Below are 25381 nucleotides of genomic sequence, written 5' to 3'. Positions count from 1 at the left end.
ATATTTAAAAAGAAAAGCAACCTTAACCAAGACAAGAGCATTCCAAAGAAGAGGCTCTGCCAGCGGTAAGCCTCAGGACTCAGAGGGAGACAGGCCACCTTCCCAATCCGAGATCACCTGCCCCCCCCCATCTCCAGCTAACAGCATTCCCTCCCTAATCTGGATTGGATTCCTGTTTCTCACCCATGCCCCACCTCCCACAGCTCCCAGATCATTCAGGGTTTCCACTACACCTCAGGAACATACAATACAATATGATATCTTTATTGTCATTGTCCCATACAGAATAATGAAATTGAAAAATCTACATAAGACATTCAAAAACCCCTAAAAACTCTGAAACCCCATTTTATAATACAGTACAATATACTATAGAGACTCCTTATACTGTGTTTAGAACCAGAATTGCATTTGGGTAGAAACTGTTTCTCAGGCAGCTAGTCCTGGTCTTTATAACCCTGGACCTTCTTCCCGAAGGCAGAAGCTGAAAGAGATCGTTTCCGGGGTGCATACTATCCTGCGCTATCTCTGCAGCTTTCTTATGGCACCTGACACCAATCAGCAAGTGCAGAACGAGGTGGAAATGTGCAGCATCCCATAAGCAAATAGCCATCACCACCTTCTGGGATCTGCCCTCCAAGAACAGCTGAAGCCACCTCAAGACAGCGCCTCCTGGACCCATCCTTGCAAGACAGCCCAGCAAGGTATTCATGGTGAGCGCCAGGACATCCAACAAGGCCATATACAAGCCAGACTAGCAGGAGCATCAGAGGAGCTGACTTGCACCTCTGAAGAGATGGAGTCAGAGGACTCTTGATGCCCAGGGAAAGGGCACACAGAGGTCCAGGGTCAGGGAGGCTAACCTGGCCTCTGTTTACCAAAGGGCCGACTGCACGAGCACTGAGAAGCAGCATTGTCCACTGGGAAAGTATTCCTGATAATACAACCCAAAATGACCCTGGCCTTGTGTCATAGAATAGTAGAGTTGGAAGGGACCCTAAGGGTCATCTAGTCCAACCCCTGCAATGCAAGAATCTCAGCTAAAGCATCCATGACAGAAGGCCATCCATAGAATCATAGAGTCAGCAGGACACACAAGAATTGGCAGAAATCAGGACACTAGGAGGAGGGAAGCCCAGGCCATCTCCTGACTGTGTGGCGCAGGAAGAATTGCCCATGAAGGCTGCTTGTGATTCAGGCCATGGAGGCTGCAGCTGCAAGCGTTGAGGCACCAGACAGAGAGCACCAGCCTCAGCCCATCATACTTCACTGGCCTGTGGTCCACCGGCTTATGAAAGCCACTTTGGAATGTTTAAGTGCTTCCCCCAAGGGTCTGCTGGCAACCCCACACTGGATCCACATCATCCCGGAACTTTGGAAATGTCGCACTTCATGGGAAGCACTGATCAGCACCAGATCTAACTCTCTGCGGAGCCCTCCAGACCAGTCTCTGCCTGCTGCAAGCCGATCCTTCTGCTCCGCTTTTCCAGAACACTCAGGCCAGGCACCTGGCCAGACGGCCACTCCCCTGCCCTTCCCCATGGACACACCCTGGGCTTATGAGCCATGGCGAGTCCCTCCACTCTGAATGGCCAGCAAGCTCTTGCTGCGGAATGGGCAACTGGCTGCACATCTGGCGATCAAGCGGGTTCCAGAGAGCTGAGGCTCCCAGGCAGTCAGGCTACCGTGGTCTCTAGCCCTGTAAGGAACACACAGGCAGGACATTTTTCTCCAAATGCTCATATTGAACACATTTGACTAAGAAACTCCCACACAGTGCAGGCCAAACCTCAACCACAAGGCAGCTCTTCCAAAGAGAGACGTGGCTGCTTTGGCACAGCTCCATTCAATGTACAAAAGCCCGCTCTGAGTCAGAGCAACACTGAGGCCTCCCCCCACCCCACCCCTTGGAAGTCTACGGCCCGGATGCCCCCAGGGGAAGATTCCCTGTGCCCCTTTGCCTGGTGCAGAACAGCCACACATCCAGGCATCTGCACAAGAGGTGGCCTGATGCCCAGTGCTCCGGCCCCTGGGACAAGTGGGGGGCTGCCAATTCATTGGGGCGGGAAGCAAGCTCTGTCTGCCAGAGCCCCATCAAGAAGTTGCTTGATTAGCCAACAAGGAGGGGGGAAAAACCTTGAAGTGTGCATCCTCTATCAACACCTTCAGCCTCGATCTAGTTCAGGGGTCAGCAAGGTTTATCTTCCCGCGGAGATCCCTCCATGGGCAGGATCATAAGTGCATGCACTGCGATTTCCAGCACCACAGAAGCGAGTCCCCACACCACACTGTGCTAGTTTAGCGCAGTGCGTGAGCAGGCAACTCAGTTCGGGGGCAGCTTGTGGGCCGGTCAAACAACCTCTGCAGGCCGCTTCCGGCCCATGGGCCTTCGGTTGCTGACCCCTGATCTAGTTACTATCAGAAACACATACCATAGAACAGTTGCCATCTCAAAGGCTGCCCTGCCCCACGAAATAAAGCCCTCCTACGTACCAGGCTGTGGATTACAAGCATAATGTGATGTGATGCGAAGTGTACTTGGAAAAAGCACTGGACAAAAGCCTTGGGAAAAGCTGCAGGAGTCGAAACTGCCAGAGCTGGCAAGCTCATGGATGCTACAGTAAAGGGCAGGGTGGGCAAGGAGGAATAACCAAAGGGACAGGAGCCAGGTGGCTTCCAGGAGCTACTCTTGTTATTTTCCCTCAGACCAGGAAAGTGGGGGAGTTTGGATAAATGCCGCGGGAACATTATAGGCAGAGAACAGAACATGCTGCAGAAAGCAATGTGGTGGAAGAGGGGATCAGAATTCAGGAATGAAGGGGTGGCTATGGGCAGGAATAATGCCAGCCAGCCCACCACCCCACGAGGGAGACAGCCTGGGCGGAAGACTTGGCCTGGCGCTCCATAGGCTGGTTTCACCAAAGCCTCTGGCTAAGGCAGCCTTTCCTGAATTATTCCACAGGTGAGGAGCCAAAGGGCTGCTAATTCCTTGAGGCTCACACCACCAAACACAGGCAAAGGGCATGAGGCCTCCACAGCAAAAGGCTCACTGATGTCAGACCTTCATAAAATGCCAACTACAAGAGTCATTTACATATTTAAAAAGGGTGGCATCAGGGCAGTTATGAATAAACAAGTACAGTTTTGTAAAAAAACCAAAAACCCTAAAAATTTTATTTAAATTATATACTTCCAATGATATTAAGCGTCTCTGAAAATAACTAGTTTTAAAATTAAATCTGAACACGAGAATGTACGGTAAATGTCTACAATCACAGAACTGTAGAGTTGGATGGGATCCCAAGGGTCATCTAGTCCAACCCCTTGCAGTGCAGGAATCTCAGCTAAAGCACCCATGACAGATGGCCATCAAACTTCTGCTTAAAAACCTTCAAGGAAGAGGAGTCCCCCACCTCCCAAGGGAGACCATTCCACTGCCAAACAGCTCCTACTGTCCAAGTTCTTTCTGGTGTTCACTTGAAATTGCCTTTCTTGTAACTTGAATCCATTGGTTCTGGTCCTCCCCTCCAGAACATTCAAAACCAAGCTTGTTCCACCTTCCATATTTAGATATTTGAAAATGGCTATCGTATCTCCTCTCACGTCTCCCCTTTTCCAGGCTAAACATACCCAACTCCATCAACTGTTCCTCCTAAGGCGGCTTCCAGACCCTCCACTGCACATTCCAGATTGTCAATATGCTTCTCAAATTGTGGTGCCCAGAACTGGACACAGTAGTACTCCAGGTGTGGTGTGACTAAGGCAGAATAGAGTGGTAATATTACTTCCCTTGATCTGGACACTACTGTTGATGCAGCCTAGAATTATTTCAGCTTTTTTTCGCTGCTGCATCACACTCTTGACTCGTGTTAAGCTGGTGGCCCACTAAGATCCCTCGGTCCTTTTCACACATACTACTGGCAAGCCATGTGTCCCCCATGTTATATTTGTGCAGTTGGTTCTTCCTGTCTAAGTACACCAGCCTACTGAAATTCAAGTTTTCCAATCTGTTACGGTCCTCATGAATCCTGATTCTGTCTTCTGCCCCTCCCAGTTTGGTGTCATCTGCAAATATGAGCATCACCTCAATTCCTTCATCCAAAATCTTTACAATCACTGGGATAGAAAAGTTAGGAGGCAAATGGCTTCTGGGACCTGGTTTATGGGCACCAAAACAGAATCTGCAGGGTTCAGCAACACTATTATTTATTATTTTGATAAGCATGAATTAATATGCAATTCACATAAGTGACACATTGTTAATATCACATTTATAGCAGAAATTGTTAATACATGCTTAACGGTGTTGAAAAATATTGACACCATACTTCCCGTTTTCTAAACACTCTACTATTTATTTTAAAACTCCATAACATATAGTCTATCCTTTTAACATATACTTCGAGCCTTCAAAGCACATACATTTCAGTAATCTTTGAGTGTCAAGCAGGTGCAAAAAATGGCGCCCGGACTTTTGGAGGTGCTCGCAAATGGAGAACCTTTAGATGCAAAATGCACCTGGAGCCCTGGTAATTTCGAACCCTGCTTAGAACAACAGGCCCAAGAAAGAAACCTTTGGCACCCAACTTTTTCCAGGACGATGAGGAATCATTAGTGACCACTCTTTGGGCAGACAACCAGCTACAAACAGTTACTTCGTCCAGCCCAGATTTTACCAGCTTCGCCACAAAAATATCATGGGGGACTTTGTCAAAAGCCTTACTGAAATCGAGATACACTACACCCACAGCATTTCCCTGATCCACCAAGCTTGCAACTCCATCAAAAAATAATGAGACTGGTTTGGCATAACTGGTTTTTTGAGAACCCCATGCTGAGTAATCACAGCACCCTTTTCTAGGTGCTCACAGACCATCTTTATAATAATCTGTTCCAGAAACTTCCCTAATATCATTGTCAAGCTCACCAGTCAGTAGTTACCTGGATCTTCTATTTCCCCCTTTTTGCAGATAAGGACAACATTTGCCTGCCTCCAGTTTCCAAGAATTCTCAAAGATTATAGACCAGGGGTCAGCAACCTTTTTCAGCTGTGGGCCGGTCCACCATCCCTCAGACCATGTGGTGGGCCGGACGAATTCCTATACCCCACAAATAACCCAGAGATGCATTTTAAATAAAAGCACACATTCTACTCATGTAAAAACACTAGGCAGGCCCCACAAATAACCCAGAGATGCATTTTAAATAAAAGGGCACATTCTACTCATGTAAAAACATGCCGATTCCCAGACTGTCCACAGGCCAGATTGAGAAGGCAATTGGGCCACATCCGGCCCACGGGCCTTAGGTTGCCTACCCCTGTTATAGACAGAGGCTCTAAGATTACATCCACAAGATCACATCTACTCTAGGGCTGGGCGATATCTGGTTTTCAATATCATGACATATTGCCAGCTAAACATTGTGATATCTCAATATATCATGTCTGAAATAAGGCTAGAGCTTATAATAATCTGGGAAAATATTGGGGGCGGATCTAAATTTGATGTGTATAATTAAATGAAAATTTACTTAGTGATAGCATGCTTAACTAAACCATTAAAGTTTTCTGGGGAATATATTGCTGTTCTGTTAAGGGCTTTATATACCCATAGCAACACCTTGAACGTGGCCCCGTAACAAATTGGGAACTGGTGTAGATCAGTGTTAGAAAGCCAGGTATACAATTTAGGTGCCACATGGCGCCTGAAAACTGGGTTACTGGTGGCCATCCAACCTCTTCTTAAAAACCTCCAAGGAGGGAGAGTGCACCATCTACTAAGGGAATCCTTTCCACTGTTGAATAGCTCCTACTGTCAGAAAGTTCTTCCTGTTGTTTAGTCAGAATCTCCTTTCCTGTCACTTGAAGCCATTCACTTGGATCCTGCCACCTCCAGAGCAGGAGAAAATATGCTGCCTCCATCTTCCATGTGACGCCCCATCAGATACTGGAAGGTGGCTACCCTATCTCCTCTCAGTCTCCTCTTTTCCATACCCAGCTCCCTCAACCATTCCTCGTAAGGGAGGGATCGGCCATACTGTCAGGGTCAAGGAGCCCCAATATCAAGGTGCAGCCACTGAGCAGCAGGCCCCCTTCCAGGCGGGACCCAGAGATGGGCTTCCTCCTGATCTCACAGAGAAGGCAGACCCCCAATTGTTCCCAAACCTCAGCCACACAATTCTATAAAAGTAACGGCCAATGTGTTGAATTGTGACTAAAAGCAGATCAGCAAACCCTTGAACTGTCCATCTCTTACAAATGAATCCATTTCCATGGAATCTGTTTATCTAAGTAAAAAAAAATGGAGGCAAAAAGAGGAAACTTTTTGAAGTCAAGCATCATAAACATGCCATGCCATGTGCAAACTGTGACTATTTAGACATTGGCAGCCAAATAGCACACACATCTACCACATCTCTCTCTTTCCTGCCAGTGAGTACCAGCTCTTATTTCTGGACAGCCTTCCAGTGAGTGATCTTGCAGCAAGTCCCTGCGTGGGTATCAAGAGACAAACAGAAATCCTTGATTTCACAATTGCTCCCCTTTCTTAACACATATCTATAGAGCAAAACACACGTGGGATGCATGAGTAATTTTTGTCCCATCTGCTGGATTGAGGCTGGAGTGGCTTATGTTATGGAGAATTTGAATGGGTTTTATTTACCATATTTTTCGCTCTGTAAGACGCACCAGACCACAAGACGCACCTAGTTTTTGGAGGAGGAAAACAAGAAAAAAAAAGTTCTGAATCTCAGAAGCCAGAACAGCAAGAGGGATCGCTGCGCAGTGAAAGCAGCAATCCCTCTTGCTGTTCTGGCTTCTGGGATAGCTACACAGCCTGCATTCGCTCCATAAGACGCACACACATTTCCCCTTACTTTTTAGGAGGGAAAAAGTGAGTCTTATAGAGCAAAAAATACGGCACTTGGGTTTTTTTGTAATACTGATTTCAAAATAAACAGCCAACTTTATACAAGTGACTCTGGATAAAACTCCTAGATGTTATAAAGGCTCCACAGAATTATAGACTTGGAAAGGACCCCCAAGTGTCATCTACAATCCCCTCCAAAGCAGGAATCACAGCTGAATAATGTACTTAGTAACTACTATTTAATTGCCATAGCAACTGTTTAAGAAACGTATGAATTGCAATGTAAAAGATTGACTTAAATATTTCCTTGGAAGCTTCCAGAGGAAGCTGGGAGAAGGCTGAAACATCAAGTTTTAGCTAGAAGATAGCCTGCTAAGGAAATGTGTTGCAATGAATGGCCCCCTCAAGGCCCTTCTCTCTGAAATTCCAGACTCTTTACCTGAAGCATCCCTGAAAGGTGTCAGTCTTCCCTTGAATACCTCCAAAAAGGAGCTGTCAAACATCATTGTGCCACAGAAAGACGGAAGAGGACAGAAACCCGTTTCCTTCAGTAGGAAACAGGCGTGTGGGAGGAGACTGTTGCCCAAAATAACCCAACAAAAACCCCCTCCGTCTAACTATCAAGGCAGTTTCAGCAACAGAACCCTAAATGCGAAAAGCCCTCCTCTGCAGAGGCGGAAATAGGCCAAGAGACCTGAGAGAGGCAGCGAGAGGCCCGGAGCCACCAAGAGAGAGAAGCAGCAGGTTCACCTGCTCGACGTGCAGAGACCTGCCTTTCTCGGGCCAGGATCCACCTGATGACTCAGGGACCAGGAAGCAGAAGAAGAGATGGGACCCAACGCCCCCTTGGCCAGAACTGGGGCTCCGCCATCCCTGCCCCGAGCATCTCCCCTCGCCGCTCAGCCCCTTCCCATCCGCGCAGGCTCGCAGCGGGAGCTGCTCGGGGGGATCGGCATCCGGCGCAGGCTCCCACGTGGGCGCTGCACCTGCCAACCTCGCATTCTCACGTGCACCTGCGTGCAGCTGCCGCCCCGGGGGGGCCCCGTCCGGCGGGCCGAGCAAAGCAAACCCCCGGCCCGGGAGACGGGCAGCCGCTTGCCTTCCTTGGCCGGAGAGGGCGGCGAGGAGGCGCCGAGCCTGCCGCTTCCGTCCCCCGGGGGCGCGGCGCTGCGCAGGCCCTTCCCCCCCGCCCGGCGGCCTCTCCAGCTCCCGTCCCGGCGGGGGCTCCGACTGGGCCCGCCGGCCTTGCGGGGCCCCGGGAGCCTGGCCTGCTCGGGGCTCGGCGGGGCCTCGGCTCCCTCCCTCCCCCCCCCCCGACTCACCGCGCTTCCCGTGCGCGAAGGCCACCACCACGAAGTAGTCGGCCAGGCGGGCCATGGCGAGGCGCGCGAGGGCGGCGTGGGGCGCGAGGGCGCCGGGGCTCATCCCCGCCCGGCCGCGCCGCCTCCCGCCGCCGCCTCCTCAGACGCCGCCGCCGCCATCTTGCCTGGGCGGCGGGATGCGACCCAGCCCGGCCGCCCCAGCAGGCGCCGGCGCCCGCCAGCCAATGCGCGGGGCCCGGCGGCCGGCGAGGCTGCCCATTGGCCCTCCGCGGGGACAGAGCCCGCCCCTTCCTTCCTCCGGCCGCCAGGGGCGGGGCCTCGCCGCCCGCCCGCCCCCGGGTCCCTCCGCCGCCGGCTCTCGGGAGACGCGGCCTCCGACGGAGGGTCCGCGGGGTCTCTCTGCCCGCCCGCTTCCCTCCCGGAGCTTGCGCCCTCCGGATTGAGGTGGGATGTGGCCCTCAGCTCCTGAAGGTAATGGGGGCCTTTCTAGGTCTAGCCGTCCTTTGTCAACAACAAATGGTCGCCGTTTTTTGCGTTGAATATATGCTATATGGCATCTCAAGCCATTTGCACATGACAAAATATGTACATCACAGGAGCCCACAGAACACTGTTGCTGTATGGAGGTTTTATTTTATTTGTTTTTTATCTTATATTTTGGAAATGTACGTCCAGTTATTTTTCCTTTACATTTTTGGGGGCCCCCAAGAGAGTGGGGCCCTAACCTAGAGCTTGATTAGCTTATCCGTAAATCCAGCACTGGCTGTGCCCAAAGCAGCTTATTGGAAAATGGAAAATACAGAACTTGCCAATAAATTAAAAAATGACAAAAGACTACAATTTGGCTATCAAAGAATTACATATATAAACAACTTAGGCTTAAGTGCAGGAAAACTTTGCTTCATGTACACAGCTGGGCACATTCCTGAGTCCTCCCCATGGCACTTTAAAATGGGCCTTTTCGCTAAGTTGTCAGGAACATGAGAAGAGCCTGGCGGCTGGATCAGGCCCAGCGGAGCCCGTCTAGTCCAGCATCCCCTTCTCACAATGCCAACCAGACGCCCAATGGGGAACCCAGCAGCAGCAGCAGCAGCAACTCTCCCCTCCTGCCGTTTCCAGTTCCTTGGGACCAGAAGCCCGGCTGCCTCTGACTGGGGAGGCAGAGTGTGGCCCTAGGGACCAGTAGCCATTTGAGAGCCAGGATTAGGACAGATGTTTCAGACTTCCCAAGGACCCACCGATTTAGAGGCCCCCAACGGGGCTTGGCAGTTGGGCTTGACGTGACCTCCTCTTCAGCTGGACAAGTTCTGTAGCCTCACAGCCCCCCCCCAGCCCTCTGGCCTTTCTGCTGGTCTGTCTTCTGATGGGCACCTGGATGGGCACATCCCCCAGGGCCCCCCTCCCCAGAAAGATAGCCTTTGGCCTTGTACATAATCAAATCAAATGAGATCAGAAGTGCCTGGGGAAGCCCAGTGTTGTCCTGGGCAAGGGGCATAAAGCTCAACTTACCTTTTCCTTCCAAGTGTTGCCCTAGAACGCTTTGTCCTAAAATCCTCTCTGACTTGCAAAAGAGACTTAACCTTTGCATGCAGTAGGGCAAGAAGTCCAGGGCAATACAAAGGACCACATGCAAAAGTCTTAGCAGAGGGTGAGGAATACTAAATGTGTGTTGACACTACGAGGCTTTCAGTGTGTCTCTTTTCCGTAGTGCAACATATGCAAGGTGGAAGGCTAAAACCATGCATCTCTACGGAACTTGGCCTTTGCTTCGACCTGAGGGTCTCCGTTTTTGCCAGCCGCCTTCCGGAGCCTGGATCACTTTCAGATCCCTTCCTGGAGGGCGACTTGCCAGATTTAGAAGAACAGAGGGCAGCCAAGACTGAGCTCCCAGCCTCTCCGCTTCTGCCAGCACTGAGTCAGCCACTGTTCTTTGATGCCTCCCAGTGTTGTCGGCTGAAGGCTTAGGAGGCAGGTGAGCTGGCTGCAGATCCTCCTTGCATTCTGCACACAATCCAACTGGAAGAGAACCAGCTGCCAGACCAAAGAAAGTCTTGAGAGGTTGGTGATGCCTGCTCATTTCTAGGAGATTCCCCCGGGAGATGGAGAGGCTTAGATTAGTCAGGGGGAGGGGAGGGCAGGTGCTGTGGGGGGCGGCTGTCGGTTTGGAGTCCTGGATGCATCTGCTTCGCAGAAAACCCCACTGACTTCAGGATGCTGACTCCCAGGTGAGGCACCCTCAGCTGTTGGACTCAGTGTCAGCCTAGGTTAGGAGAAGCTGACTAAAATGGGTCACTGCTTATATACTCAAACAAACAAACAAACAAACCATAACAGCAGCAGGGAGTTTTGGCAGCACACCAACAGCAAAAAGATAATCATCAGCCTGGGGGGAAATGTAAGTTTTTACCTGACACCAAAAAGATGTCAGTGTCGGTGCCAGGTGGCCCTCCCCGGGGAGAGCATCAAACAGGCAGGAGGCGTGGCTGAGGAAGCCCTTCTCTTCTCCTTCAATAATAATAATTTGTTATTTATACCCCGCCCATCTGGCCAAGTTTCCTCAGCCACTCTGGGCGGCTTCCAACAAGATATTAAAAACACAAGGAGTGGGGCCTCAGATGAAGGTTTAGGCACCCAGATATGTATTTGGAGAGGCATTCCAGAAGGTATCGGGTCCTGAGCCATAAAGAGCACTTTGGACTGGGCTTGGAAGGGGCCAGGCAGCCAGTGCAGCTGTAACCGAATGTGGGCACTGGCGGATCTGATCCAGTAAGGCAGTTCTAATGCAGCTTGTCAGATGCCACAAATCCCAGAATCCGGATGGTACAAATATGAGTCAGCCTCTTCCAAACATGAAAGCTGGCAACTGGGGTGCGCTGTCTGGTATTAAGAGGAAGATTATCCTTTGGCAACAGCTGCAAGATGATTAAGACCCAGAGCGAGTGCCAGGATAATTGCATTTGGGGGTCATGGTGTCAACAACAGTTAAGAAACACAGTGAAACACAAGGTATACATCTTGCTTCCTCTCCACATCCTAGGGCCACAGCCCGGCTGCCTCTAGTCCCACCAGATGCCAGGAAAAGGCTCTCCTTCTGCAGACCAGTTGCCAGAACAGGGCCTGGGCTGAGGGTGACCATACTTGCGTCTGGGCCTGGAGGGAGCAGAGAAGCTGGACGGGAAAGCAAGCCCTGCTTGGTTGGCCAGATGAGGGCCAAAGGACAGGGACCTCCCAGCATTTATTCATCCCAGGCCTCTCCAGTCCAGGCTAGGCTTCATGCTGCCTCCCAGACACGGGGGCCGGCGGTGGGTTTTCTGCAGGGAAAGGTCTCATAAGCTGGACTTGGCACCCCACAGCCCCAGAGAGCTCACACGCTTCTCTCCCAGCTCAAACCATGGGAATTGCTGCTGGCATGTAGCCAAAGAAGCTTCAAGCCCCCCTTGCCTTGGAGAAACAAAGCCTCTCTCTGCTTTGGGTCAGAATTAGTGAGCGAGATGGCTAGGGAAAAGGCCTGAAGCATCACTCTCTGATCATGGGCTGGCCCCGTCCTCCTGACACCCCTGCCTGCCCTTCTGCCCAAGGAGTTCTGCCTTCCCCCCACCTGCCCCCTGGGACCCACAGCTGACCTGTCCTGGCTGACCTTCCCACCCCATAGGCAGATGGATGTCTCCTGTTGAGATCCAGTGTGGTGTAGTGGTTAAGAGCGGTAGTCTCATAATCTGGGGAACCGGGTTCGCGTCTCCGCTCCTCCACATGCATCTGCTGGGTGACCTTGGGCCAGTCACACTTCTCTGAAGTCTCTCAGCCCCACTCACCCCACAGAGTGTTTGTTGTGGGGGAGGAAGGGAAAGGAGAATGTCAGCCGCTTTGAGACTCCTGAAGGGGAGTAAAAGGCGGGATATCAAATCCAAACTCTTCTTCTTCTTCTTCCTGCATTGCATGACGGAGATGGGCTGCACCTTCTGGTGGCTTCTCCCATCTGGAGTCTTGTGCAAGGGAAACTGGTGTTTCCTTGCAAAAGGACACCTATCACTCGGCCTTCATCCTCTTCCTCCTGCACCGCAAACATCCACCTTCAAGGAACTGAAAGCCAAGGCGGAGGTGTGTTTGGCTGGCTTGTTGTCAGCAAACTTGCTTGCAGTCTGCTCCAGTGTGGCCCGTGGTCTGTCTAGCCTGTGACCCCAGTTCAGCCACAAGCCTGGACCTCACAAGTCCATTCGTTTAGAAAAAGCAAACACATTATTTGGCGATTCTGAAGAAGTGAAACTTGTGGAGAAGAGCCTGCCTTCCTGCAATTTTGCTGCTACCTGCTTGCATGAAACAATACAGAAACTTGGGGGGGGGGTCCTTTTATTGGCCCCTGAGTCTGTGAGTCATGGAATTGACCCAGGTTTCCTATATCAGCAGGGGAAATTATGGGTTATTGTTTCTAAAGATTTCCAGGCTCTGGAGCAGCACTGTGCATAAGCCTTGCTGTCGAAAAGGTTCAGGCTGCATTCCTCATCACACCTCTTGCTCCTCTTCTGGGTGGGGCAGCTGCAATGCCCTCTCTTGACGGGAGAGAACTGTACGCTTGAAAAGGGGCAGATGCTGGGGGTGGGGCCCCTCTGCCAATGAGACGCTTCCTTGGCAAATCCTCCCTCCCTCAGGCATTCAGAGTCCCTTCAATCCAGAGCAGAGTCTGAGAAAGCAATTTGGCTGACCAGGACAGCTTTCAGGAGCCTGAGTGGATTCCTGCCACCTGCTTCTTCAGAAGGCTCACAATGCCAGCCAGGCTCCGCTCCCTGGTCTGTGGGTGCCAGGCAGCCTCTGCCTCTAGAAATGGGGCTCAGGGACAGAGACCTCCTGGGCTTTGCTTGCTGCCTGTCTGACCCTGGCATTACCTGCATGGACCCCCCACACACACACACCGGAAGCCGCTCTAGCAGCACCTTCAAGTCGAGACACTGACACACACACCCCACTTCACCAGTGGGGGCTCTGGGTGCCCAGGTGGTGGAAGAAGCGCCCACCCACGGATGCCCACAGCACCAGCTCTCCCTTCTCTTGGAGACTGTGACTGCCCTTTCTCCCATGGGCACAGCCGGGGGGCAGGGAGGGGCAGCTGGCTCCCTAAATCAAGTAAATAAATAAAAATACTAACCGACCAATTATGTCACAGATGCCTCGGTTCTGCTCCCCCCCAACATAAAGCCTGCCACCCCAACCTACATCCTGGCTCTGCCCACACTTGGTCCTTCTGCTTTGAACTCTAAAGCACCAACCGTGTCCTATAGAAGGACAACACAAAGCGAGGTCCCTGCCCCAGGAGCCTTACAGTTCAAAGACATTGTGCATTGCAGGGGATTGGACTGGATGACCCTTAAGGTCCCTTCCAACTCTACAATTCTATGTTTCTACGATCCAGTCTTGCCCTGGGATCATCTCCTGCATGCCTGGGTGTCAAGAGCCCTCCCCAGCCCAAGGAATGCACACGGAAGGCAGTTGACTATTGTCAAAGCTGACACGGCAGTTTCCACTGCCCTGAATCCCCACGCAAACCAGCCTTGGGTCTAGGCCAGTGTTTCCCAACCGGTGTTTCGCGGCACACTAGTGTGCCGCGAGACGTTGCCTGGTGTGCCGTGGGAGGGAGGCGGGCAAGTCGGGCGGTGAGAGGCGGGGCGGCGGCGGCGAGGAGAGGCCGCCCAGCGCGGGGCTCTCGCCGTCTGCCTGCCTGGCTGCCTGCGTGGCGCTGACGTCACGGGGCTGTAACGTGCCCCACATAGGCACACGCGGGGCGGCGAGCGAGCTCCCTCCCACATCCCATCGCCGCTCGCTTCGGCCGGCCTACTGGGTTGTCGCAGGCGGAAGGCCTGCGCATGCGCGAGGTTTTTGCGCCTTCGGGATTCCCTTCACGCCTTCCTCCTCCCGGGTCCTTGAGAGCGCGGGAAGCGGCAGCGCGAGACCGGCGTTGAGCCTGGTAGGTATTGCGCTTGCCAAGGCAGTCATTTGGGAAATGAAAACTTGCAAAGGAAGCAACCAGTTCAATCTGAAGTACGTGTATGCTTAATATCCTGTATCTGAAACCTGTTCTGCCCCCTCCCCCACACTTGGTGCCATTTTCATCTACACATGCAGCAGAGTAAGTTGACCCAGAATAGTACCAATTCAGATTGCAGATGGGAGAATGACAGTGCTGAATGCTTTCCCATGTAGAACAGTCCCTGCAAAAAAAACCTAGCATATTTGGAAGAGGGATGCTAGCCTAACCATTACCTTCTATGCTGTTACTATTTTTTTATTTTTTTTTTACATAAGTAAAAAGTGACCTTTCCCCATCTGGCATGGTGGTGTGCCTCGAGATTTTTTTCATGAAACAAGTGTGCCTTTGCCCAAAAAAGGTTGGGAAACACTGGTCTAGGCAGCTATACCTCACTCTGTGGAGCAGATGATGAGGATGAGGATGATGCCAACCGTCTGACTGGGTTATCCCCGCCACTCTTGTCGGCTTCCAGCAAATTATTTCCTTGACATCCTTCATTGGCAGCAGCAGGAAGCCATTCCCTCTCCTCCGCCTCCTTATTTATCTCCCCCCCCCCTCTGCTTGCCTGGAAGCTGCCTCTGCTCTTCCCACTGGTTTTGGGGGGCAGTGGGGCAGGAGAGGGCGGGGAAGCCCCTGGCCCCTCCTTTGCCTGCCCTGCCTCTTTCCTGAGTACCTGACTCTGGGCAAGGGGGCACTGAGGCACCTCACAGGGTTTGTGGACGCCCCCCCCCAGTGGGATCACCAGGTCTTCAGAGGCAAAGGGGGAAACTGTCTTCTTAAGGGTGGTTTAAAAAACAGAAGCCACAAGACGCTCCTCCACCAGCTTCTCCCCACAAAGGCAGGATTATCACCTTCTTGACCGCAGGGTGTCAAAATGTCCTCCTTTTGCCTCCTGTTGGTTTCTGGTTCTCCTTAATTTCCCACAGAAAGGAAGAGAGAAAAGAGTCTGAACCTGGACAAAAAGGCAGAAGAAATGAGATGGTTTAGCCTAGTGGTTCCCAGAGTGGTTGGCACCACCACCTAGGATTCCCCAGGGGGGTGCCAGGGGGTGATGGGGGGCTGGAGGTATAAATGACCATCAGGCTTTGAGAAGCATTATCACTGGATCAAGTTCATCAGTTTTACCACATTAATTAAACTACGTAACTTTAATTGGATTTTGAATAAATGTGCAATTAACTGCTACTGTTTTGAATTCTGTTGTGTTGTTCTCTTCCTTAGTGGGTCATGCAAACCACTATTCTGAATATTGCTTTTTGTAGGACAGGGTAGGGGCACCAGGAATACATTTATGGAACCAGGGGCCGGGTGGCTGAAAAATGTCTAGGAACTGCTGGTTCCAGCCTTCGGATGGTGAGACTGCTGGGCCTGGCGGACAGTCGCTTCCCTCCCACCCCTCTGCCTCCTGGCTTCTCATCCTAATTCCTCTCCCGGGGGGAGTTTAACATCCTGGGACTCAGCAACCCCATCCCAGTCCTTGGCCCTGAGTGTGGCCAGGCAGGGAGTGAGGGCAGTATTATTATTATTATTATTATTATTATTATTATTATTATTATTATTATTATTATTAATGCTGCCCCATTCTGTGCATGGAGCCCGCCCACCTCTCCTGTGCCCATGGAGCCTGTGTGTGTGGAGTTGGCCTCCTTGGCAGGGATCCTGCCCTGGCTCTGCCAGTCCCCAGGGGTCATGCTGTGCCCAAGCAGAGCTCCTGTTAACCTAATTTTGGAGATCCTCTTAAAGATACTGTAACTCTGGATCCCTGGATTGAGCTGCTGAGAGGACACTTAGCTGAGAAGCCTCCCGAGTGATATTAAAATGGAGAGGTCACGAATTGCAAAGAAATCATTTTTTTTCCACGCTGATGTGAGCAGAAGAGCCAAGCTAGTTTTCATTTGCAAAGTAGAAAATACACAGAACCAAGCCAGAGGGCGGGACCTGGATCTGGCCGGGGGCTGCATCTTCAGCTCCCGCATCCTTGGCAGCCCCTCTGACAGGAGGGCGAGGACCCATTTCATCTTTGCCAGCTGCTTCACGGTGACAAAGCCCTGCTTTGGGGGGGGGTCAGCTGCGCCCCCTTTCCCTTGCGCGATCTCCCCACCGGTCAGCTAATCCAAAGCGCCAGCAAGACTCCCACCCCGCCCCACCCCGACATCCCTTGGAAACCTGGCCTCAGGTGTGGGGCAGGCAGGCAGGTGTGCTGTGGGGAGACGGGGACCAGTCCAAAGGGCTCCTCGCTCCGGAAGGGGCCGGCCTGGCCACTAAGCGGGGTGGGGAGCGGGGCGCCTGCCTGCCTGCCTGCCTGCCTGCCTGCCTGCCTGCCTGCCTGCCTGCGCAGAGGGGCTACCGGCGAGGATGGGGGGGGGGCTCTTGGGGAAGAAATGAGCCGCGCAGACCCCCGGCCAGGAGTCCCTCGTTGGCGGCTTGTCTCTTCGGACGAGGCGACCAAATCCCTGGCCAGCCCTGGAGTCCAGGCGCCCTCTAGTGGGCGGCGCAGGCCCTGCAGGCAGGAACCCCGAAGGCGCGCTCGACGGGGGAGTCTCCCCGGTTTCCGCGACTCCCCTCGACCCCGCGGCGGGGAGGGGGTCGTCAGCACAGAGAGACCCAGGGCGGCCCGTGGGAGCTTGGGGGAGGTGTGACCCCGGACGGCCATCCCGTTCTCCCGGGCAGCCCCAGCCAGTCAGTGGCGGTCTGGGATGCCCCGCCCCGTCGCGGAAGGAGCCTCCAGAGGCTTGGCCAGCCCGGGCAGCGCCCAGGGGCCGGGAGGCTGGTATTTAAGCCGCGACAGACGGCGTGGGGAGGCAGTTGGCTGCTGCTGGAGGTGCCCGGGCCGGAGCCGTCCAGGAGAGCCAACGCGCCGTCCAGCTCACCGTCGAGGATTCCCGGGACACTCTCTCCGCTCCGAAGGAACGGGCAGCCCAGCTCCACCAGCCAGAATTGCATACCTTTACCTTTTACGGCACCGGAGCCAAGCGGCTCCCCTGCGAGGTAGCGCCCCCCACCGGGTCCTCGCGCCCTGAAGCCCTCTCCGCCGCCCCCCGCGCCGCCATGAAGCGCCCGCTGCGCCGGGAGCCCGCTTGCATCAGCCGCTGCCGCCTCCTCCTCCTCCTCCTCCCGCTCCCCGCGCTGCTCCTTCACCTGCCGGGCGCCGAGTCCGCCTCGCCCGCCCCATCGGGGCGCATCTCGCCGCTGTCGCCCAGGTGAGTCCCCGTCGGAGAACTCTCCTCCTGCTCCGTCCCCTCCAGGGAGGGCGAAGGTCGGCAGCCGTGGGGTGGGGGTGGGGTGGGCGTTTTGGTGCCTGAAATGGGGGCGGGAGATGACCGGAGCCCTGCCCCGACAGAGGCCGCCTCAAAGCAGAGCGGAGAGGCCCGCCTGCTCACCCCCATTTCATGTCCCCTTGCAGAGAGAGTGGTGGGGCGTGTGGGGAGCCGCTGAGCTGTCAACTTTTCCCTTCTCTTGCGAGGAATCCCATTCGGAATAAGGGAATTTCCCTTAAGAAAAGGGAAACGTTGACAGCTATGCCCCTCCCTCGCCCCTGCCAGCTGGGGCGGAATCCCTCTTTGCCCTCCGGGAGGGGCGTGCAGTCCAGTGGAAGGGAGTTCCAGGGACCGGCCCGAGAAGCCGGCTTCTTTCTCAAGCAGAGGAGCGACCCCCGCCAAGGCCGAACGTGTCCGGGAGCCGCCGCGGTGGAGCGCCTTGCATGGGGCAGGGAGTTGGGGGGGGGGCTCCAGGAGTTACTCTTGGGAGAATCGGATTGCGCCGGTTGGGACCAGCCTAAAGAAAGACCCTTCGCTCGCCCCCCCCCTTGCATTCCACACAGCAGCCCGGAGCTCTCGCCTAAAACGGGGGTGGTGGTCGGGATACCCCCAAATATGCTCAGATGGGAAGGAAGGAATCCCCTTCCCCTGGGTTTTGGGGGCTGCGCTTCTGCCCTGGGCTGGAATGGGGGTGCCAGCCTGCCACCCGCTTCAGCCCTGCGAGGATCTCCTTTCCAGCTCTGCGACAGCAGAGGGAAGCAAACCTCCTCTAGGCGCTTGTAACAGCCCTGAGACCTGCGGGTTTGGGGCGGCATACAAATTTAATAAATCATCATCTCCAGAAAACACGCAAGGCGCAGATGAGATAGAAGCCATGATAGAGCAGCAGTAACCATCCTAGAACCCTGGACCTGTGGAGTTGGAAGGGTCCCGAGGGTCATCTAGTCCAACCCCTGCAATGCGGGAATCCTGCCCACAGCCATCCCCAGGTGGGCTTGAACCACTAACCTTCTGGTTAACAGCCGGACGCACTGGCCCATTGCGCCATGATGAAGACGTCCTCTCTGTCATCCCAGCAGGAGGATGTGTCCCCTTTAGCAAGGAATTGAACCAGTGTAGAGCTCCCATTTGTGAAAAGGTTTGGCAAAGGAAGCTCTCTAGTAGCCCCACAAACACAGAGCGCACATACAAGCAGGCGCATACATGCGCACACTTGCCTAGGGCTTCCGTTGACTATGAAGCAGTAGATAAATGTTGTCAAATAAATTCTATATACAACTGAATATGTTGCCTGGGAAAATGCCTGCCTGCTAAGAGAGAGGGCGGCTCAAGGAAGCAAGCCAAGCTATACACTGATTGGAATACCTCTCTGTGAAAAGGGGGTGGGTGCGCAAACGAGACTTATGCAGGGAGGGGCCACATGACAGAGGAAATGGGTTTGGGCGAGCTGGGCCTTAACACAAGTACAGGAGAGAGAGAATTGATCCCTGCTGTGAGTGTCTGGGTCCTCAGAAGTCGCTGACTGCCCAGCTGGCAACTGTGTGGGGCATGTGACTGTGGCATGACTTGGCACCTTTGGATGCTTCAACTCCAAGCACCCGGGCAGTCGGAGTGGGTGAGGGTTCAGGCCGAAGGGGGTGGTCAGGCGCTCAGGGCTGGATGTCTGGCTCCTCACCTGACCATCGGATGGCTGGGGGGAAGTGAACCTGAACCAGTTGCCCCTGAGCCAAGGCAGCGGAAGGGCAGGCAGGGGTTCAGCGGGCATCGTTTGGGCTCAGCAGAGCTTGGAGCAGGAGGGCTGGGCACGCTGCTGGCTGTGCTGTGGACTGCGCTGTTGGCTCTCCCGCTGGGCAGTGGGCAGGCTGCCGGTCCCTGCAGAGAAGGATGGAGGGTTTTCGGCCAAGGACTGGTGGGTCTCCCCAAGGCTCTTCTGCTGCTGTTGAAAATGCAGCTCCAGGCCGCGTGTTGACACAGTGGGGGGTGGGGAGACCCTGCAGACCTTTGACCACTGCAGCCCACGAGTCCTGCTCAGAGGATGGGGTAGGGGGCAAGGCATTGGGGGGGGGGCTGGCTTCTGTGTCTTGCTCCCTCCTCCGTCTGTGAGCCAGGGATGGGGGCATCCAGCTGTTTGCTTGGGACCACAGCTGGGCAGTAGGCCAGCATCTTCTCTGGTCCCTCCAGCCCCTGCTCCAGTGCTAAAGGGGGTGAGCAGCAGGTGGAAGCCCAGGGGATGAATGGGAGCCCAGCTGAACCATTCCTCCCCTCAGCCATGCAACAGTTGGGAGCCTGGAGAGGGAAAAGCAAGCAAGGCTTCCATGAAGGCGGGTGGAACAGCTCCCCAAGCAAGAGAAGGCCGTGGTCCCCACAAGCGCCTCCTGCCTCCTGCTGTCTTTGCCCAGCATTCAGCTGTGATGCAACTGTTGTCTTTGGTTTTGGCCCTCAATGGCAGAGCAGGATGGGGAATGAATTACAGCCCCACCTGCCCTTCCTCCAGGGAGACCCACATCGTCCCAACAGTCCTGTGAAACAGAACAGCCTAAGGGAGAGAGACTGGTTCAGGGTCAGCACAGCCAAGCAGAGATTGGAACTGGAGCCTTCCCAGCTGATAGAAAATTTTTTATTGAAGTGCAAATTATGATTTTGGGCTTAGGTTTGTGGCTCCCCTACAGGCTTCTGGCTGTTGCATCAGCTCCTGCGGCATTTTTCCTATTCAAGCTAATGGCAAGAGATGCTGCTTTGCCCGCACTCCATCCAGGGATGGCAGGAAATGCTCATTTGTGGCAGATGGAAGCTGCCCAGAGTACCAGGGCAGTTTCCATCAAGGCTGATTCAAGGCTAAGCAACAAGGAAGTACTGGGCAGAGGGCAGATGAGAGAGTAGGAACTGCAATGAGCAAAGCAGGGGGACATCTCAGGCAGCGGAGACATTTCACACCTGGGAGGATGGTGTCAGGAGGGTTAACGGCCAGGATGAGTGGAAGGGCTGCAGAGGACAGGGAGCTGGCAGACAGGCTTGTTTGAGCAGGGTATTTATATCACCCCACTTTGCCACACAGGATGGCTTACAATATGCTTTTTTTTAATCCAAAACAATTACCAAAGTCATGGTCAGCAGTTTAAAAATCATATTTGGTTGTGACTAAAACAAGGAATGAATCACCTCTCTCTCTCTCTCTCTCTCTCTCTCTCTCTCTCTCTCTCTCTGTGTGTGTGTGTGTGTGTGTGTGTGTAAGGAAGGTATGGGTGTTTATGTCTGGAGGTGGGCAAATGTTGTCTGTCTTCAAAAGGGAGGAGGGGAGTGTCTCCAAAAAATACTGAATGGTCAATACAAGATAAGTAAGAGGTCAGTCTGTGGCCATCTAGAAAATCTTTGTGTGTATCTGAAGAAGTGTGCATGCACACGAAAGCTCATACCAAGAACTAACTTAGTTGGTCTTTAAGGTGCTACTGGAAGGAATTTTTTTATTTTGACTATGGCAGACCAACACGGCTACCTATCTACTACTAGAAAATCTTTCTTCTTCTTCTTCAGCAATCCCTGGTTGCCGAGTAAGATGGTCTTCCATAAACATGGTTTTAACAATGAGTCTGTAAGTGACTGTGGAGACTAATTCTGGATCCACACATCCTTCCACAGTGGGGACATTGGTTTCCGGGGGGATGACTAGGAGCCAGAATGGGTTGATCAACTGTATGGCTTGCAAGACCAACCTTCCCTCCTGTCATTTTGTCTAGAGTGACTAGCCTGGTTGCTTTATCTACAATGAACATAGTATATCTTGATTTCAGCAAAACATTTGACAAAGTCTCCCACGTTATCTTGTTGACAAGTAGGTAAAATAGAGGCTGGAAAACACTCCTTTGTGGTGGATCTAAGACTGGCTGAGCAGCTGTGCCCACTGAGGGCCCACGATGAGTGGCTCTGTGTCGGCCGGCTGGGAGGTCTTGAGCTGTCCTGCTCAGCATTCCTTTAGATTACTTGGAGTCTGGAGGATGCTGATGCCAAGCTGGGAAGGGGATGAGGAACTCAGAAAACAAGAGTACAGGTTCAAAAGATCTTGACAGGCTGGAAAACTGGGCTGAAACCAACAGAATGAAAACCTACAGTGATAAATGTAGAGTCTTGCATGTAGGTTGAAAGTAGGGACGGCTCTGTGCTCTTGGGCTCTCAAATTTCAGTGGTGCAACAATAAAATTTGGCGCCCCCGTTTCTCCCGCTCCATTCTACATCATTGTTGCAGCGTCCCCTGTGGCGCCAACACCCAGTGGGGCAGAACCAGTTGCGCTACCCTAAAACCACCTCTGTGCAAAGAATCAGAGTCACAAGTATAGGATGGGGAAACCAAGTGTGCAGAAACGATCTCGGGGTCTTAGTGGCTCCCAAACCGAAGAGAAGCCGGTTGTGTGATGTGCCAGCTCAAAAAGCTGATGCAATCCTAGGCTGCATTTGCAGAAGCAAACATCTCTCTCTCTCTCTCTCTCTCACACACACACACACACACACACACGCCCCACAGGCCAGAGGACCAAGGCCTCTGCTGAGCCCGGCAGTCATCACACCCAGCTGCAGCTGTGCCAGGCGCCCTCACTTGTGGAGGGGAGAGGCAGCTCCTCCTGTCCTGTTACCTGAAACTGTGGTGACGGTTGGAGAGAGGCTTTTGAGCCCGGCCTGTGTGTGGGCTACGGGCCTTTGATGCAGCTGGCCTCCGCTCCCTCCTTGCTGCCTGCCTGCCAAGCGTACGTGTCCTGTGGCAGGTACAGCTCCCTTGCCTTGCCTGCGCTCCTCCCCGCCTCCCGCCCTGCTCCTTCCCTCTGGCCATCTCCCAGTCTCTCCCTCCTCCTTCCCTCCTCCAGACCAGTTCCTCTTCCCTGGTGGAAGGAAGCTGACATCCTTCTCCATGCCCCAACCTGACACATGCTCTCTCCTCTCCTCATTCATTCTCTCCCCCCCGCCCCATCCCGCTTCTCAAATGGAAAAGGTGGCTCAGCAGGTTGCGTCAGGGCTAGGCCACACATAGTTTCTCTTGTGGTCTGGAAGAGACGGTTGCCGCCGCCCAGAGAGACGTGCTGGCCGTGATGCCTCTCCAGGCAGCCAAGGCTGAGGGGCCTGGCCTCACGGGGACCAAACGGAGAGGCCGGCCAAGGTCCTCACGGAGGGACTGCTGGGCTTAGAGGGAGCTTCTGGGCTCAGCTCACGAGTCTCTTCATGACTGGTGCAGAGCATGGCCCTCAATAGATGACCCCCCTCTTGCTGTGTCCTGCCCAGAGGTGGGGGGCTGCCCTTCCTGGAACCACCGTCAAGGAAGCAGCTTCTTCCCATGAGGATGGCCAGCCAGGCAGATCTGCCTCTGCTCAGTTGCAAAGGCCAAGAGCTGAGCTTTTAACAAGCATCTGTCAAAAGCAAAAGCCGAGGTTGAAGTCTACCAGTTTCAAGCAATTAAGTGTTGCTTCATTTAAATGTGTAAAATATTCCTTCTGCCCCAGCCGACTTTTTGCCTCATTGATCTGAGAAGGGCCATAGTTCAGGGACACAGCACCCGCTCCACATGCAGAGCCCAGATCCAATCCGCAATGGCGCAAGGGCTGCGCATGTACCTTGCCTGAAACCCTGGAGAGCTGCTGCCAGTCAGTGCGGACAGTACTGAACCAGATGGAGCAGGGCTCTGACTTGGAATTCAGCAGCTTCCAAGGTTCCCAGCAGGACGTGGGCAGGGGGACCTGTCCCTGGATTGGGAGCTCATCTCCCCACCCAAAAGGGGGCTCTGCCCCTGCTTCTCCTCTCCCACGATCTCATTCAGGATCTGGGTCCCCCACAAAGAGGAATGGGGGGGGGGAGCCCTTTAAAAAGCAGCTTCCTATTACAGTAATTAATTCTGAGAGAAAACCCAAATACAGAACATTAAGTTTTTTAACGGGAGTGAGTGGAAGAGCCGCAGTTGTCTCTGAGAATGGCAACCATCTCCAATGGCCTGGGAGGCTGGCATGTCTATTGGCCATAAAAGGACACAGCAGGGAGAAGGGGACACAAGTCACAGCTATACAAGTGTACACATGTCCACGCATGCACACACACACACAGCAAGGGTGCCCATCGTCCCACACTCTGCACAAGCTCCACACACAAAGACCAAGTCATATTTTCTGACTCCCAGTACCAGACCTCACACGATTTTCTCCAAGAAAGATACCCAAGACTGTTGTCCTATGCCTGGATTCTTGAGAGCGAGTCACACTGAGCAAAGTGGTCTTTAGGAGGGAACAGTCTGGCTTTCTTGTCTATGACATTGGAGGCAAAAGGGTCTTTCTCAGGCAGCCCATTCTCCAAAAAGCGCATGTCCCAAACTGCCTTATTCCTGCTGCTGTTAGGATGGAGGGGGATCCCCAGCCAGAGCCCTGAAACTCAGTGGGGTTGTGGAGACGGAGATTCCTTTGGGCTATAGGAAAATTCGCCTGGGGTGCGAGGCTTGCCCTTCTCTGACCCTGTCTCACGTGTCCAGTGCCAAGCTGATGCACCTGACGGGGGGCTCTGGCAGTGGGGTCTTCCTTGCTGACTTTCAGGGCTAGCCAGGTCCTGGAGATGCCCCTGCGTGCCTCCAGGTGAGCACCTGACAAGCTGTTTAGGGGTTGGAAGGTAACCACGAGTACTTTGAATTGGGCCTGGCACCATAGGGGCCTCTCCCTGAGAGGCTGCGCTGTACACCCACCCAAAGATGCTGACCCAGATCTGCAGCCACCCCCCCCCCAGAGCCCTCTTCTTGAGTCAGGCTGGGCCTTCGTCTGTGCTCCTTCTGCTCTGACAGGCCTCACTCTCACCCTGCCTGGACCATCCCATGGAGAGGCAGACTCACCTGTGACGAGCGCTCCTCCTCCATGAGAAAGAATTGTGAGCGCAGTTTCTGGGCAAGGGCAGCCAAGCCGTTTCAAGCAGCATTCCATGAGCCAGCCCTGCGAGGGCACATGCCAGTTCTGGGCCTGGGCAGTGCAGAAGTAGGTGTGGCCCCTGCACCCCCAGGGCCCACACAGGCAGGTGGGGGGAAGGCGGCTCTGATCCCCCTCTAAAGAGGCTGTGGCTGCTCCGTGAGCCCGGCTCCTGCAGGTATTTGTGCTCCTGCTCCAACATGTCTCTTTCCCTCCTGCTGCTCATGGCACCTCTTCCATCCTCTCCTTGCAGGAAGCCCTGGGCCAGAAGCCACCCACCAGCCTGGCTGCAGAAGAGGCCGATGACAGAAGAGCTTTCGGACAAGACGGCCAGAATGTGGCCGGCCTGGAAGCCTCCCGTGGCGACGCCAGGAAGCCAGCTCCACCTCTCTGTCCTCCCCAGGCGCAGACTGGATCCCCAGCAGCCTGGCAGCCTCCCCCAGCACCGGCTCCCGTGGACTCCAGCCCCCCGTCCCAAGCGCCACGCAGCCCCCCGCCCGCACCGTGCGCAGCTGATGCGTGTCGGCTGTGCCCTGGGCACCTGCCAAGTGCAGAACCTCAGCCATCGGCTCTGGCTTCTGAAGGGCCAGTTGGGACTTCAGGAATCAGCCCCCATGAACCCCAGCAGCCCCCACAGCTATGGGTGAGGGAAGCCACGGACTCCAGGACCGGAGAGGGTCTCCTGCCTTCCCCTGGCACATCTCTGAGCAGCTGCCCTGGCCTCTCTGGCAGTCTGGACCAGGGTTTCTGCACCGAAGGGAATCCCCCCTGCTGGAGGGGGCTGTGAAGACGCAACCGGGGCCCAAGCCCTGACTAGAGCCGGCTGAGGGGTGTCTTGGCACCTGATGGAAAGGAGCAAAGCAGCTGCCCCAGACCCCCCTGCAGGAGAGGCGGGTGCATATGAGGGCTGGAAGGACTGTGCACAATGTTACACCAAACACAACTCCCACACTTGCACTTGTTATGGGAAATAAAAAAACATCTAAGTGATGGT

At 54.0% G+C, this 25381-nt stretch overlaps 2 protein-coding genes across 7 annotated transcripts in view; one reads left to right on the top strand and one right to left on the bottom strand.

Annotated features, from left to right (window-relative positions):
* SBF1 (SET binding factor 1) overlaps nucleotides 1-8345 on the bottom strand; it is a 52932-nt gene extending 44587 nt beyond the window's left edge. For all 6 annotated transcript variants that reach the window (XM_081209749.1, XM_081209751.1, XM_081209752.1 and 3 more), the window contains exon 1: nucleotides 8195-8345. In XM_081209749.1, the coding sequence (XP_081065875.1) occupies nucleotides 8195-8297 (103 nt within the window). In that variant the 5' untranslated portion in view covers nucleotides 8298-8345. The remainder of the gene's footprint in view (nucleotides 1-8194) is intronic.
* Nucleotides 8346-16594: 8249 nt separating this feature from the next.
* Nucleotides 16595-25381, top strand: ADM2 (adrenomedullin 2; the record flags this gene model as incomplete). Its single annotated transcript, XM_081212179.1, has 3 exons — nucleotides 16595-16846; nucleotides 17019-17413; nucleotides 24641-25381. The coding sequence occupies 3 exons, from the start codon at nucleotides 16595-16597 to the stop codon at nucleotides 25032-25034; spliced, it is 1041 nt and encodes a 346-aa protein (XP_081068305.1). The 3' UTR covers nucleotides 25035-25381.

The sequence above is a fragment of the Podarcis bocagei genome, assembly GCF_964188305.1.
Source record: "Podarcis bocagei genome assembly, chromosome: 10".
Classification (NCBI taxonomy): domain Eukaryota; kingdom Metazoa; phylum Chordata; class Lepidosauria; order Squamata; family Lacertidae; genus Podarcis; species Podarcis bocagei.
Note: the sequence above shows the minus strand (reverse complement) of the source record. Positions and strands in the feature narration are given on the sequence as shown.